The sequence below is a fragment of the Lepeophtheirus salmonis genome, chromosome 6, assembly GCF_016086655.4.
Source record: "Lepeophtheirus salmonis chromosome 6, UVic_Lsal_1.4, whole genome shotgun sequence".
In the NCBI taxonomy this organism is placed as follows: Eukaryota; Metazoa; Arthropoda; class Copepoda; order Siphonostomatoida; family Caligidae; genus Lepeophtheirus; species Lepeophtheirus salmonis.
In genome coordinates, this window is record NC_052136.2 from 38,289,412 (window position 1) to 38,306,800 (window position 17,389).

Consider the following 17,389-nt stretch of genomic DNA (forward strand, 5'->3'; position numbering starts at 1 on the left):
TATTATTTTTAAACTGAAGTGTTTAATTCATTCGAATGTTTACGATATGACATTGCCAGGCATTTAATTCCTTTTTTTTCCGGTTGGTTTGACCTCCTTTCCCATTTGGTACTTAATGATGTATTGAGTTGTTAAAAAATATACTCCTGAATTAAAAAAATAACGGTTTGCAAAGATATTATAAGAGTAAATCCATGTTGAGCTGGGAGTAGAATTGAGGATCGGCAATGAATTAATTCCTGCCTAAAGTATTAAACCAAGTAGCACATCGAGTACCGTTAGACTAAGGAAATAGTATGGTCGATATTAGTCATAATATTTTTGCAAGACGTCGCTTTTCTATGACGTCACTCATTTATTTATACATTTTGTACATAGTACTTAGTATTAATAAGTATAAATAAGTAATAATACGTATATAATTTATTCACGTCTTAAATATCTTATATTTACATATTATTATAGAGCAAATTTGAAACAAATTGCTCCGAAATAATGGGTCATTGTAGTGTCTGAGGATGCAAAAATAGAACTGAGTCAAATTTCCAAAAGCTTCAAGGAAACGTTCGCTTTATTGAATACCCCATTCCCAAAATTCCAAAGGAAGTTGCAGAAAGAAAAAAAATGGATATCAAATCTTAAATATCTAACTAATTTGAAAACCTGCTGACCATTCTATACGTGAAAATCATTTCGAATCATAATTCCTTCTCTATAATTGTTAAAACAAAAAGTATATGAATAATGAAGTAAATAAAAGTAGAAACAGTATAGTACTTGACTCAATCACAATAGAATAGGAAATGATTTTCCAAAATGCTTGAAATAATAATGCCTTTAGCGGACAAAAAAAGTAAATTTTGAGCGATATTTTTTTTCGCTAATAATGACGTTAGCCTTCGATGCACTACTTGGTATAATGCTTTATTCCTGTCCATGTGCTTACCTTATAGATAGTCTTTAAAGGTTTTGTGATTTCTAAGTTCATATAGTTCCGTATATATAATTTGACCTAAAACAAAGATCAATAACTTGTAATGCGGAAGTTTTAATTGTATTTCTCAAGAGAGTTACTTCTAGATGTATTTAATACTTCCAAGATGGAATTAGTCCCATGATATTTGAAAAATATTTATACATGATTATGATGTGAGTACTTAATTGAAATTCTGAAATAAATACATCTTTATTATATGAGTATTTTTTTCAATAATCTAGCACAAAAAAATGAAAAGAGAGAGATCGAAACCCTTTTATAAAAGATAAATAAATCATACTTCCATTATGAGCTTTAAAATTATATTATATTTTATAATAAGCTTTAAATTTTTGTTACCAATTATTATAATTAGAATTTAAGAAAATGTAAGAAATATGAAATATTATAAAATTCCCAAAGGATTTGAATAAAAATAAATAATTATTGGAAGTTGGAGTTAGCTTTTGACAAATAATTTTAGTGATAAGTATTAAAAATTATTACTACTCAACAATGAATTGTATTTTTGGGCGGCATTATGCTAAAAGCATAGCAGGTATAAAAAATAATGCTCTGACTTAGTTCAAATAATCAAGTGCTGTTTGATTTATTTAATCTTTTTTTGAAACCTCATAGTATAACTAAGCTTTTAATGCTTACAAAAATTTGTATATAAATAATTATTTGTAAGAGAAAAAGGATAAGTTCAAGCAAATCTTCTGTGATTGAAACATATATTATAAGAAAATGTGGATTAACTTTGTTATTATTGTAAGAGTTTTATTTTCTTAAACAAAATAAGTACATAATCAAGAATCTTCACGTCTATTTTTTTTTTTTTTTAAACAGTCAATAGTTTTTTTCTCTGCTATTATGAGTTCTTCCCTCCCTGAACCAAGGATGGTAAATGAAAGTAAAGAAGCAGGAGAAATATGCTCATGTGGATTAAAAGTAATTGTAAATGGAACAGATAGTTTTTTCTTAAAATCTCCGAATTATTCCAATAATCCTTGTATTTGGGAGTTCCACGTTCTTCCTGAAGTGTCTGTGGAAATTAATTGTTTTATGCATGGAATACATGGAGTTCAGTTAAGTCCTTCAAGATGTGCAGAAGATGGAGATAGCTTTTCAATCACACATTTTGAAGTTACTGAGGCTCACTGCAATCCATTTCATCATTTTTCAAAGAAAGTTGCAGCTTCTCCTGTCGGTAAAAATAAATGTATTAATTTTGTAAAAGTATTAAGACGTAACATTATCAATAGGCTATTTAATTATGATGGAGTTTAAGAGGCGTCAACTTTTCGAAACGGTTGGAGAAACATTTGAATGCTCAATTACTGGAAGTTATAATGATACAGATACTCTAAACAGTTCAAAAATCAAAGATAATCAACGAAGCAGGACAGATACAACTGATTTGAATCATGAGTCTTGTGGAAAAGTGAATTTCCCTCTACGAAGGATGACAAACGGAGAAATCGTTTCACCAGAAGAATATCCTTGGATAGTCCCAATAAGTATTGAAGGTATACATGAATGTATATAGACAAACATTTGCTAAATTTTAATTAAATCAAATTATCATAGGTGATAGATTATGTGGAGGAGCCATAGTAGGCTCTTATTGGATTCTTACGTCAGCTCACTGCTTAGGTAAAGCCCACTGGGCCAAGTTGTACTTTGGTGTTCGGGAATACGGACTTTACGATGACTTTCAAATTGCACAAGAGTTTATCATTCATCCTGAGTATGATTTTCCTACTCATGACATAGCCTTAATCAAACTCCCTCAAGGACTAAGCTTTAACCGTTTTATTCGAACAGTATGTCTTCCAACTGAGGCAGAAAGGGAAAATATATTTATGGCCTTTGGTTGGAGTACCAACTCTGATAATGAAAGTAATAAATATCTCAGAGGAACATTCTTAAACAAGGTAACGTTGGAAAGTTGTAGAACACAATATGCTAGTCCTGGTTTGAGTGAAGATATTATTTGTACAAATACACCAACAAAATGTATAGAAGGCAAAAATTCTGAGCAAATACCAGAGTTTGCTACCTCTTCTTTAGGATCAATGCAATCTGATAGATTTTTTATACAAGGGATAGCTTCATTTACCTCAAATACATGTAATGAAAGCATTCCAACTGGCTTTACTCGAATATTTCCATATGTAAAATGGATTCATGATGTCATAAATAAGGGGCCATCTTCAATTAAATTACTTCCTCTTTTTGATATTCTAGATCACGGATTTTAATTATACTTTTAAATAATAATATAAATTCTACGTGTAAAGCATTATGCTTAACTCATGATCATAAATATGCCATGTAGTGAGCGAATTTGATATTAAATTTAGTTTACTTTCAACCAAATATTTTTAGTTCATATCTGTTTACATTTTAACTACAAAGACTATAAAAATCAAAATAAAATCGAATAAAGGTATAATTATGTGTGTTTTTTTTGGGGTTTTTTTTTTTTTTGTACTCAAATGAGATAAATAGTGATAGATTTGAGAAATAACCTCATATGTATAAATCCCAATATATCAATACATTTCTAAAATCTAAATAAATAGGTTATTCTACATTTTAATGTTTAATGATACGTGAAAGAAAATTACAAAATTCCACAATATTGAGTGTAAGAAAAAAAAAGAATTAATCACTTTTGGGTAGTTTTACTGATATTGAAACCTAATGATAAGTATTTTGAAGCGGAGAAGGAATGAAATACATGGAACAGTGCTATTCAATTTGTAACCCACGAATAAAGAACACTTGGAGAAATAAAAGTCCATATAAAATAAGAAATACAAAAGGAAGATCAAAAAACAAGTAAGTCTCGATCTCACCAGCAATTTTTTATTTGGATCTTGATTAAATAGTCTTGACAAAAATATTTTTCTTCAAGTATTGAACAGCTGCTTAAGGGAGTGTGAGAAATGGATACAATACATTGGGGTCTCAAGACATACGGGCATATGGCAAATTTAATTTAAATCTCCCCAGTAATTTTTTATAGGGATGGAGGGTGGTCAATCTTGCGCGTAAGAGTAACAGTTTTTTAGTTATGTCACTGTTACTGAGTACAGTTCTGTGATTTAGGATGTGTTTATGTAGGAAGGACTTACTCTTTTTAAATTTTTGGATTATTTTGTATAAGGACGTCGGTTTTTGTCATTAAATTGAACTATGTTATAAAAATCAGGATTTATTTTAAAAGATGCTCTAAATTTTGCCTAATTTAATAAATAAAAAATAATTAATTATAATTAAGGTTTTTTTGGTTTTTTTTTAAATATAACATTTTCTGCAAATTTTAAAAAAATTTCATTTTTGTAAAAAAGTAGCTCCACCTCCTTTAACAAAAATCATATTTATGAGTTTTTTAAGTACTGGTTACATTACAGAAATAATGAATTTCAAACAAATTTAGCTATAGAGGAGTAAGCTCAAAAATGGCATTGCTATACCTAATCTACAATACATAATTAATTGTTGTTAAACATTTTTTTATGGCTATTGGAATATTGCAACCCCCGCCCTACATACGTTCATAAAGCGAACTGACGACATTAATGATTACCACGAGCGTAAAACTAATTCACTATATTCGAGCAATTTTAGTAGTAAACATTTCAAAAAGGGAGAAAGGAAAAAATGAAATGTCATCAAAGAAATGTCTTTTATAACAAATGTACTTTTGAAAAAGTACTAAAAGTTTCTAACATTTGTTTTAAATTACTTATGAATATGTTGGCAAAATTGAAGTAATCACGCTGTCCCTGGCATCCCTTACACCTATGATCATGACCTTAGCCAATAAAAATACAGTGTTTGTATACTGATGCCCAAACACATATTATTTCATTTATATATAAAGTAAATCCATTATTTGAATTTGTTCTTTGATTCCTCAAATGTCCTATCAAATAGTATTTTACACACAACCTATTCATATACAGGATTTTAATGTATATATACTTTGTGTCCTTAAAATCAATAAATATTTACACACATACGTCATGGTTGTAATTTTGCTTGTGAAGAAAAAAAAACCGCCTTTCTTTCTCTTTAAATAAAACACGGAGTTATTTTATATTGCTTTTACTTATGAGAGATGGCGCCATTGCTGCTGTCTCGATGTTTAATGGAAGATCCGGGTCTTTCAAATTGGACACACACTACCCTTCATATATTTTAATACATCTCACTGGCTTCAACTTTACCCTAGTAATAAAATGCCCGAAGGGTTCTTAAGTCAATTTCTTGATGTTTTATTAAATATGATTAACAAGTATCAGAGCAACTTCTCAGTATAGATGCTCATATGTTTCCTCCTTAAAGTATATCATAGTCAACAGGTATTCAAAACTTTTGGTATTGCAGTTAAAAATTTAAAGTTGTTTTTTAATAGAGTTACAATAACTCTATATAATATATATATATATATGATAAGTTCACATACATTGTAATTGTTGAGTATAATCATAAGTGAAGACGTTTTGATTGAATTATTTTGGGAAAGCACTAGTAAGTTATAGTACTTTACAAAGTAAACGTTTGCGACTGGATAAAAGTAAAATTGAAGTAATCGCGCTGTCAAATTATCCCTTACACCTTTGGTGTGTTCGTCCTTATGTAGGACTGAAGACTGTAGGGATTGCCCCATTCAGTGTCAGTCCGGTCCAGTTCAGTCCTGCATATTAGTCCTAAAAACTTAGAATGTTCTATCCTTGACCAGTCACACAAATTTATTTCATCTTTATTTAACCAGTTTTAAAACGGTTTTGAGCTGGACTGAATAATAGGGACACTGTCTGCCATTTTTTTAGAAATATACAAAACTTCCCTATGACAAAAAAAAAAAATAATAATAATGTCAAAAAAAAAAAAATCTTTGGTCGCATTCGGCACCTTTTTTTCCTTTCAGGTAGTAAAAATGCAAAATATGGTAATTTTTTTCCTTTGAGACTTCCATACTCTACAAAAGATCATTCTCGACTGAACCGGAAAAGTACAATAGTGTGCAAAGACGTTTGTAGTAAGCACTCCCACCTTTACAACACCTTATCGTATGATCCAATAATGAACTTACTTAGTTTAAAAGAAGGGGAAGAAATATGAAATTACTTTTTCCCCCACAATATTATTATATGAAAAACTTACCAAAACAGAGAATATATTACAACTTTTAGGACATCCGGTTTTTTGAGATTATTATAGATAGACAATTTAGAATTTTAAGACATCTTGAGGATAAAAAAAAAAAAAAATTGATAATTGAAAAAAATGGCAAAGTTCTTTTAAACTGATTTAATACCTATCACCAATGTAAATACAGGGTTGATCTTATCTAGTGCTACACATTTTATTATTTTAAATTTATCAAGATTAAAATTTATACTGAAGGTTTTGTGAGAATATCTATTTTACCAAATCATATGAAAATAAATTCCTGGCACAAGTTTGATACAATATGTGAGCACTCAGCTAAAATAATTGACTCAATACGAGGAATAAATCGCTTGAAGACCTTGAATATGTAGTCAAACTCGAACTTGATCCACTTTCTTCTGGATGGAACCCTCTACAGGTCGGACACTCCAGTAAAGAGTTGCACACGTCCTCTCCTCCAGAAGCATCTAGATAGAGTTGTCCAAGGGGTTTGCGTCTAGAGAGGAGGGCGGCCACATGTTGATGTCCCAAAAGTCTAGATAGTTCTCTCTGAGGAAGGCCTTGGTTGTAGCAGTGCGATGTCACAGAGCTCCGTCTTGAGTGAAAACATAGTTGTTTCCCGGAACTTTTATCTAGCCAAAGGTAGTACTTTTTTATCCAGAATTTCGATGTAAGTATCTGCATTAAACCGCTCCTTCCTTTCCACAAAAATGGGAGGCAAACTTCGCCTGTGCTGATCACAATGTCCATGACTGGATTTATTGTTCCAAAGACATGTATCATAGACGCTGCTACATTGTCTGGATGTTTGAATGGGATGTAGTTATTTTTCTGCTTATTCAAAGTGACATCAATGTTGCTTTTTTTTTGTTCAGAAAATAACTTAGTAATGGCCGAATTTTTGTTGTCATTGACAATATTTAGAATCTTCTTTGCTCTTTCCAACTGTCTCAGCTAGCTCTGTTCAGAGATAGCATGTCATGTTGTGCTCCTCCGTGATTTTGCACCGATTTAATTTCGAATTAAAAATAATATAATTTGTGCCACTAGATAAGATCAACCCTGCATATTAAGATAATTGAAAAATAAAGCAAGGCGATTGCAGTTCCAATGGACTAAGTGCTAATGTCTTAATTATCCGTTATCAATAAGAATATCATTAGAGATGATGGATTATTCATATTGGACAAGACTCATGGATCGATTTAAAATCATTTGTATAATATTAGGCAATCTCAGTGATTTTTACTTTGTTTTCAAAGCTCAGTATAGTTGGATCAATCTGAAATTGGAATGAAACAATGGCCTATTTCCATTCTTAAATCGTATTTCTTGTCCAAAGAGAACGAAAGAGGCTGCATTACTTAGTTACTTAAAGGAATCGAATCTTGAAAATTGTATATCCAGGACTGTGAATTAATGACTTATAGTAACTTTGAACGACTTTTTATGTGTATTTTTCTAGTATAATATAATATCATTTGAAAATGTAACTTCATTTGTAATAATGGCCTTATGTGATGTATATCAAAACTATGAATATATCCACACCATTATACAATATTCATTCATTTCAATTTAGCATGAGAATCTGGCTCCAACTTCATTAATTTGTAAGAAAATGTTAATTTAAATTCCTTTGTCAATTAGAGCCTGCCACGGAACAATTCACACCATAAGGTACTTAAGGCTAGACCCCCTGAAATTACATATGTCACGTAGAATCTTTTTTTGTTTTGTCAACCTGCCCCCCTCTGCTGGGCTTGGCTTCCAGATCTCTTTGAAAATAGGTTCCAGACGGTTTATTTGAGCCAAAAGGTACATGGAAAAACCTGTACCAATGTATAGCACTATTTCATGACATTGTAAAAAACCAAGACTTACAAAAAATTATCTTCCGTGAAATTTAAGTGAGACCCCTTGAAAAAGTACCCCCCTTTCTAAATTAAAATATATAATGCTTTATCAGGAAATTATGACAATCCCAATCTCACCCTATTTTCATTTACACATTGTCTCTACGGGGAGGAGTTAGACCGACAAAAAAAAAATATTCTAGGTGACATAAGTAATTTCAGGGGGCAAACCTTCTGCACCTTATGGGGTTAAATCTTCCGTGGCAGGCGTCCCAGACTAAATGCTTAATTCCATCAATTAATTTATTTATCAAATAAATGTAAATACCTATTAAATGACAACAGAAACAGCTCTAAAAAATGTATTCGACACTCTTGGAATTATCTCATTTGGTTAATTCTAGTACGTATAGTTCTCTACGGGAAGGTTTAAGAAACTAAAAAAAAATTAGGTCCCTTATATTTATCAATATAGTATGAAAATACTTGTTCGTCAATCCTGGAGTATTTTCAAAAATGAATAAGACTGGGAAGACAAATTTTGTACAAATGAATTGAAGCCAAAAATCGAATTTATCGTTTAAATATAATACTAAACAAATGTCAGTTTTTCTCTCAGTCTTCGATCTAAAAATATCTGTGATTTTTGAAATTCAGGAATATTATCATTCTGAGTGGATTTGAAAAAAATCTTTGAACTTATTTTGATGTTGGAGGCCATAATTATAGAAAATATATATGCTAGAATAAATATATATAATTTCGTAAAAACAGAATATATGAATTATATAAATAATTCATATATTCTGTGGGCTATTTTGCTAGTTGTCAAAATAGCCCCTAAAACATTTTACTCCAAATACATTCATTATATGGAGTTATTGTAACTCTAGCAAAAAACAACATTAAGTTTTTAACTGGAAGAATACCTGTTGACTATCATATACTTAAACGAGGAAATACATGAGTATCTATACTGAGAAATTGTACTTATTCTAGTTAATCATATTTAATAAAACACAAAGAAATTGAATAAAAAGCCCTGTTGACATAATACCCTGGTAAAGTTGAAAACAATGTGATATATATTCAAATGTATGAAGAATAGTGTTTGTCCCATTTCAAAGACCTGCCCCTTTCATTTAAATAACGAGACTGCATCAATGGCGCCTTCTCTCATAATTAAAAGTAATATAAAATTGCTCCGTATTTCATTTAAAGAGAACGAGATTAAGACTGTTTTTCCCCTTCCGTCTGTAAAATTACAGTCATGACGTATGTGTTTTAACATTTATTGATTTTAAGGACACAAAGTAAAATTTGTAAATGAATAGGTTACGTGTAAAATACTATTTGAGAGTACATTTGGGAATCAAAGAACAAATTTAAATGTTAATTTACTCAAGACAAATAAAATACTATGTGTTTGTGCATAAATATTGATTGGGACACAAATAGCAAGTGTACTTCTATTGATTATTATCATGATCGCAGGCGATGGATAATAATTGGCTAGAGTGAAAACTTTATTTTTGTCTGAATATGAAAAAGTAATTCAATATAATTGTGGAACTACGACATTTTTAAAAATACAGTTGTATAAAACACATTTCTTTGATTACATTATTTATTTATTTTCTCATTTCTAGTTTCTTTTTTTTAATGAAAAAAATTACTCGAATATAGCAAAGTAGTTTTAAACCCATTATGATGATTAATGTCATGCGTTTGATTAATGAGTGTCCGTCAGGCTAGGGTTAAAATATTGCAGCTCGTAATCATCCCCCTTCCCGCCAAAAAAAAATATATATGTATATATACTTATATTGAATAAGAACGAGTTACGTGTTGTAGATTAGGTTTAGAAATACCATTTCTGAGCTTAATAATCTATAGATTAATTTGTTTATCATTCATTATTACTTTGATGGAAGCTGTACTCTACCAAAGATTACTATGATTTTTATTTAAAGAAGGGCTACTTTTTGAAGAAAAAAAACATTGACAATTTTCCTGAAACATTTCATATAACCGACCTTATTTTTGAACTTATATTTTTTGGGGTGATATTTTTTTTTAAAAGATATGATTTTTTAATTATACAAAATTAAAATCATTTTTAAAAATGCATTCTGATATTTAATAAATTGTTCAATTTATCATCAACGACTACTGTTTTTTTACAAAATTTAATAAGGTGAAGTTACACATATATCACAGACCTGTACGCAATACCACTGACGTAACTGAAAAGCTCACCCTTCAGTAAGATTAACTAGTCTTCCATCACCATAAAAAATTACTGGGGAGATTTACAAATTAAATAGCACTGTTCCATGTATTTCATTCCTTCAAAATACTTCAAAATACTATCATTATACTTCTTTATAAGTAAAACTACCCAACAGTGATTAATTCTTTTTTTTCTTACACTCAATATTGTGAAATTTTGTAATTTGCTGTCACCGATCATTTTAAATTGAAATGGAGTATATATACATCGAATTTGTAAATTTGAGGGTTTATTGGGATTTATACATAATAGGTTTTTTTTTTTAAATAGAATGAAAAATATACTAAACCTTAATACAATTATATAATATAGTTTAATTTGATTTTGAAAGTCTTTGAAGTTATCAATATGTATATAGATATGTGCTAAAAATATTTGGCATAAATTAAACTAAATTTGATATCAAATTCACGTAATAGATGGTATATTTAGGATTATGAGTTAAGCATAATGATTAGGAAATTTACATTATTCTTTAAAAAAGTATTCTTACAATCCGTGTTCTGGAATATCATAAACAGCAAATAGTTTAATTAAAGATGGTCTCTTATTTTAGGATATCATGAATCCACTTTATACATGGAATTATTCAAGTAAAGCCACTTGGAATGCTTTTACTGCATATATTTGAGATAAATTAAGATATCCCTGTGCAAACTTTGGTCTTTCCTGTGAATTTTTTATTGCAGTAGATGTACAAATAATATCTTCACTGAAGCCTGGACTAGTGTATATTTTTCAAGCTTTCCAGCGTTACTTTCTTTAAAAATGTTCTTCTTAGATATTTAGTACTTTCATTATCAGAGTTGGTACTCCAACCAGAGGTTATAAATATTTCTTCCCTTTATGTCTCAGTTGGGGGACATACTGTTCGAATAAAATGGTTAAAGCTTAGTCGTTGATGGAGTTTGATTAAGGCTATGTCATGAGTAGGAAAATCATACTCAGGATGAATGATAAACTCTTGTGCAATTTGAAAGTCATTGTAGTGTCTGTATTCTATATTTCCAAAAATTATGTCTTTTTATTCTAATCCCTCTGTTATTTCATAATATTTCATATTTGGTACATTTTCTTAAATTATAGTTAAAATAATTAAGAAATTTCAAGCTAATACTTGAATATTGTATAGTTTTGTGACGCATAAAAAAATATGTGATCAGTATATTTTCTGTAAAAATATTTCAATCATTATCTTTTTCATTGTTCTTATTTAGACTTTTTTGAAGAAATATCAAGGTACAGATTCCATCTTGTAGGTATTACACCTATATATCTACTTATAACTATTTTGAGAAAGACAACTTAAAAGTTTTATAATGCAAGTTGTTGATCTTTTTGTAAGGTCAAATTAAATATATTGAACTTTATTTACTTCAAAATCACAAAAACCTTCTTAGCCGAAATTATACAGGAATAAGCAAATTATTTGATTTTTTATCAACTTTTGTTATTTAGTAGTTGGGAAATGTTAACTACTCAATATAAATAGTTCCAATTCAAGGATAAAACATTCAAGATACTATGAAAACGTCTTAGAGGAGAGTCTCTTAGTTAAATGGTATTCATAAACGGCTAGATTTAAAGGGGAGACATTGTGATATTTGAAATATAATTATTTACTGAGAAAAAAGATTCCTAATTAAATTGAAATTAAAAAAAGGAGAAAGGAGAAATGGCCCGTTCCCTGTAAATCCTGCCTTGATCTTAGAAAATACATTTTTAAACATGTGGAGGAGAGAAATAAAAGCGAAGAAAAATGGGAAACGAAATGAAAAGCTAGATGAATACCTTTCAATTTTTTATCGGTTCTTTCTTTTCTTTTTCCAAATATTATAAACGGGATTAAATTCAGAATGATGAAGAAATGGGATCAACAAGTATTATTTGGCATATGTTTAGTATATGTAAATTTATTGCTAGAAAGGAAGGATTTCTTGTTTTGTAGCATCTGAGCAGACACCTTTAGCCTAATGATATGCCCCGGACTGAAAAGGTTTTTAGGTCTTACCAGTCTGTTGATAAATAGCAAAAAATACAAGTTTGCAGGTCATCAATGAGTGCCTCAATTTAATAGTCCTAGAACTTCAGTCCAATTTGACCCTTGCATTAATGTACTCTGGGTAAGTCTAATGAAGTTACAATAGAAGTCTCCATCACCTAAGAATATATTATTTTAATTTATACAATTTACATCTGGCATTTTTTAACATTGTTCTTAGTTATGATATCCAAAAAACTGTTGAGGCTCACAATTGATTTTATTTTCACCAAAAATGATCTGATTCCCCAAAAGATATACTTAATGCAAAAACTACAGTTGAAAAAATTTCAAAAATTAATAGTGAAATATTGTCATTTCTCCAAAAAATAACATTCAAAATAAGTATTTCCTTTTTTTTAAAATAGGTCATTCAAAAATAATTTTTAACCACTTCCCACCCTCCTCCAAAAAATCCTATTTTTGGCTCAGCATGAGTTCAGTTGGGAGTTCATCAATCATTTTGTCCAAGACTCAGCTCATGCTTCATAAAATTATAATTTTCGAGAAGCTTCTTTCTTTCCAAATTATCTAATGAGATCTTCCATCTAATTTTGTGACCCTTCAAAATGCTAATCATCAGAATAAATTGAAAAAGTCGAGATCCTTCTTTTGCTCGACATACCGAAGTTATTTCCTCGTTAATAAAAGGTTGCGATAATTGAATTTCAACCATTTACTGTCGCTGTCTCCAATTTCGATGTCGGAAGAGAAAGTATGACGTGCCGGCAAAATTACACAGGAAACCCCAATAGCATTACAATAATGCAATAAAGCAGAGATAATAATGTCATGTTTGTTAAGTGGTATCGATTATATCTGATTAATCATGCAAAAATTAGTAATGATTCACTTTTAAGTGGATTTAGAGTGAGAAACACAAGTTGAATACATTTTTCTCTTAATATGAAAGTAAAATAGCCCAACCAATAAAAGAAAACAAAATAATAACCAACTCAATATTAGTTAAGCTTACACAAATAACTCAAATCATGGATGTTATTGGTGGCCCTTAAAAGGACCGGTTTGTCAGAGACAGTCAGGTACAGAAAACTTCTTATGAAGACTTTTCGGTCTTCTTGGGCAAGAGAACGGCTTGGATGTTGGGGAGGACACCACCTTGGGCAATGGTGACACCAGCCAACAATTTGTTCAACTCCTCGTCGTTACGGATGGCCAATTGGAGATGACGGGGGATGATACGAGTCTTCTTGTTGTCACGAGCAGCATTGCCTGCCAACTCGAGAACCTCAGCAGCGAGGTATTCCATGACAGCAGCCAAGTAGACGGGAGCACCAGCACCCACACGCTCGGCATAGTTTCCCTTCCTCAAGAGACGATGGATACGACCAACGGGGAACTGGAGTCCAGCACGGCTGGAACGGGACTTTGCCTTTCCCTTCACTTTTCCTCCTTTACCACGGCCAGACATGTTGTAGATTAGGTTGATAGAACTTGTAAATATGAACTGATCCTGTTAAGAGGGCTCGTGAAAGTATTTATACTCAAAAAAGCGGATTGAGAGCGAGTAAAGAATGAAAAGTGCGGGAACCTTTGTACCTACTAGTTTCTCTTTTTATTTCCAGAACGCTTCTCCTCCCCTCAACGTTGAAGGGGGAAGCGACAAGGGCAAGCTTGAATATTTTATTTGTAGTATCATAGTTTCCAATGCATACATAGGGGCAAGATAGGTAGTAACAAATTGACGCATTCTTGTATTTATTTTTTCTATTCAGTAGAAGTTGAACGTTTTAACTAATTAATAGTATAGAAAGTACCATTGCTTATCTTCATAGCTACGCAGTTATTCAATTTTTGTCTAGAGCTAGATGACTTTTGACTTGTTTAGGTGCTAAAAATTTCATTTAGCTGATAACCAAAAATTTATATTGCTAATGTTTTGCTATTTTTTTAATGGAATCAGAAATTTAAATACATAATTATAGGTTCATTTTGTCTGTGTAAATTGATTACACTCAGATTAAAAGTTTCAATGTAATACTGATAGACCACAGTACACCAGAGTCGGATTAACCTTATAGCGGGTCAATCTAGGCTACAGACTAGGACAAGTATTGCTCTATACATAAACCTAAACCCCCCTGCATATATTGTCCCCTTCCTCCTTCGAAAAATAATATAAACCCCTCAAGCTATAAAGTTATATTTAGCCAATTTTTTAGCAGTTTTGTGTTGAAACTAGTACATTTTAGAAGTATATAATGCCAATTTTGTTTAAACTCACCTGGCAACACTGTAGCAACGTTGAATAAATATTATCTATGAAGATGCTTCCACTATTGCTCTTCTATTTTTAAGGTCACATATTTGTGTTAGCTGTTTTATGATGAGATACGTGTTGCAATTTGATTAATTGGGTACAATATAATTATATCTAATAAATTGCCATACTTTACAATAGATAGAAAATAAATGCAAAAGGGATTTATTTATACCTGAGTAGAGAGAAAATCGAAAGTTCAATTCGAGATTTTGAATTTATACGAAAATAATGCAAAAATTTAATATTGTCTTTTTTTCAAATTTTGTAAAGCGGTAATTGATAGAATAAGCATGAAACCTTCGTAGTTTTGTAAGAAATAATAGCGAGATGTGTGAAGTGACCTTGTTTAGATCCAATTTCAATAAACTTTTGAATAGCAAATAAATTTCCATTTTTTATTCGAATATTTTTTTATTTGATTAACAACTTTATTAACAACATTATTCAAATTATTTGCAACATAATCAGATATACAAAAACTGAAACTCAAACCAAATTCACTACATCTTATTTACATTTATTTATCAGGAATCGATAATAATTTACATTTACTTTCCCAACAAGGAGTGGATCTTAGTCTAGAAAATTTTAATAATGTATGATCTGGGAGGAATTGAAATACTGTTTAAAATGTCAATAATGCAAGGAAATGATTTTTTTTTTTAAATAGTTGAATAATTCTGTAATTTTTAAAGTGATCGACGAATTAATTTATTTAACATGAAAGATAAGAGTCTTAAACACATGTCTATACAATATGACCGCCCATATTCTCAGCTAGCAACTCCAGCCTGGACCGGAACTTGCTGCATAACTTTGCGATGAAGCTCTGGTCGAGGTGGCTCAGGCATTCTTGAGGGCAGACTTCGGCTGGTCCTTGGACTTGTATTGGACTCCCGACAGCATCCCCTTTAAACGTCCAAACACTGCCATGTCAACCGGCGAACAATCAGGCGAGTGAGGCGGCCAAGAATTCCGATAGAAGAAGGCTGGAGTCTCGATCTGAAGGAGCTTTTGGGTAAAGTTGCTAGTGTGGCTGCTGGTACCAGAGACTCCACCAGATAAAATCCGGTGACGTTGGTCACTATCTCACCTAGGATGAAGGACGTCTCATCACAGAACGAAACGACAACATCGGCTGGCTATTTCTTAAGCTTATTGAGAAGAATCTTCGACCTTTCGAGGCGTGTTTCCTTGTCTACAGGTTTGAAGCCTTGACGAGGGGTTCTCTTGTAAATCTTAAGGCCAAGATCTTTCTTAACTAGCCGGTCCATGATCCTTCTGCTGACGTTGAACTCCTTGGAGAGGCTGCTGACGGTGACCTTGCCTCTCTTGTCCTCGACATACTTTTTCACGGCAGCAACCATTTCGTCGGACCTTCGAGGCCTTGACTTAGATCTTATGGTCGCTTCAGGAGTTCCTTTGGCTCCCACGCTGAAAACAGTGGTGCGGCTCCAGTTCAGAACCTTGCCAAATTTCAGTGGGAGTTTTTCCCCGCGCGGAAAGTTCCAAAATTGCGACTCGACGTCTCTCCATATTATCGGAGGTTGTTTCACTGTGGTTATTTTGATTTTGCTGGAGTTTTGTTTATAAATAGTCGAGACCCTTGCCTCGAAGTTTAAACCGGTTTCAGCTCAATAAAATCACAATATGTGCATGGTGTAAAGTTTAAAGGAGTGTTCAGTTTTAGACGCGCCCACCTGTATATATAATGTACATAAATATAACAATTTTCTTTTTAAAAAGGACAATAATAATAATATTCACTACAAAATTAATTATGAACAAAAAATGGTGATACAGTTTGTAATACGTTCTTTCACTGCGAATTGTAAGCAAATTTTCTCAACGTCAACTTTTACCAATGTTTTCAAAAATACAAGTAGTAATATAAGGAGACTTTATATAACTAAATATCAAAGTCCCAACCCTTTGCCTCCAACATGGTTTCGATCCGAGGCCGTTTTCCTCCGACATGTCAGCCCACTCCTTTTCCATTGCAGTCTTTAGGTCATCCATATTCATATAAGAGTAGCACAGGCCTTCTCCATGACAATTTAGATCCTATAGTCAAAAGGGTTACAGTTTGGTAAGGAGGGAGGACACATTGAACAGGTTCAGAAATTCGCTAAGTTGTCTGCAGAACACATCTGAGTTATTTTAGTCTTATGGTTTCCTTGCTGCCTCTCAAGGCTACTTTTGTCGTCCTTCAGATTTTTAATATTGGTTATGAGACCCTTGGAGCAGTTGAAGTTGTGGGAGATCTCGTCATACCTCACTCCTAAAGTATTAAGCCAAATAACGAAAAGAGAGCGTTAGCCTGAGTTACAATGGTACAAAATTATAACACTTTTTCACAAGATGTCACTTTTCATATGACGTCTATATGTCATTTTTTGACATGACGTAGACTGGATATAATAAAGATGGATGATTGATGAAGCACGCCTCAAACTCTAAAAAGAATAAATTATCTTATTCATTAATTTTTTCCTTTTTTGAATATCCCATCAAAATAAATAGGACTTTTCAATGACAACCCTATGATTTATTACTTTTTGTCAGTAGTTGAATAATAAATATATAATTTAGGATACAATACTCTATTATTGTCAGAGGCGGGATCTTGGACTCGAGACTTGACTTTAGCTCCATAGTTTAATTATAATATATATATCTTAAGATTAGTTATATATGAATAATTAACCCAGAATAAATATCATCATATTTGAACTCGTAAACAAAT

At 31.5% G+C, this 17,389-nt stretch overlaps 2 protein-coding genes across 2 annotated transcripts; one reads left to right on the forward strand and one right to left on the reverse strand.

The window, feature by feature from the left end:
- Positions 1-1,664: 1,664 nt before the first annotated feature.
- On the forward strand, positions 1,665-3,437 carry LOC121120874 (chymotrypsin-like elastase family member 2A). Its single transcript, XM_040715769.2, has 4 exons — positions 1,665-1,750; positions 1,829-2,189; positions 2,245-2,508; positions 2,570-3,437. The coding sequence occupies exons 1-4, from the start codon at positions 1,727-1,729 to the stop codon at positions 3,241-3,243; spliced, it is 1,323 nt and encodes a 440-aa protein (XP_040571703.1). The 5' UTR covers positions 1,665-1,726; the 3' UTR covers positions 3,244-3,437.
- Positions 1,739-13,840, reverse strand: LOC121119787 (histone H2A). The gene is made up of 2 exons (XM_040714578.2): positions 13,336-13,840; positions 1,739-2,183 (listed from the first exon to the last, which is right to left on the reverse strand). The coding sequence occupies exon 1, from the start codon at positions 13,789-13,791 to the stop codon at positions 13,417-13,419; it is 375 nt and encodes a 124-aa protein (XP_040570512.1). The 5' UTR covers positions 13,792-13,840; the 3' UTR covers positions 1,739-2,183; positions 13,336-13,416.
- Between the last annotated feature and the right edge of the window lie 3,549 nt (positions 13,841-17,389).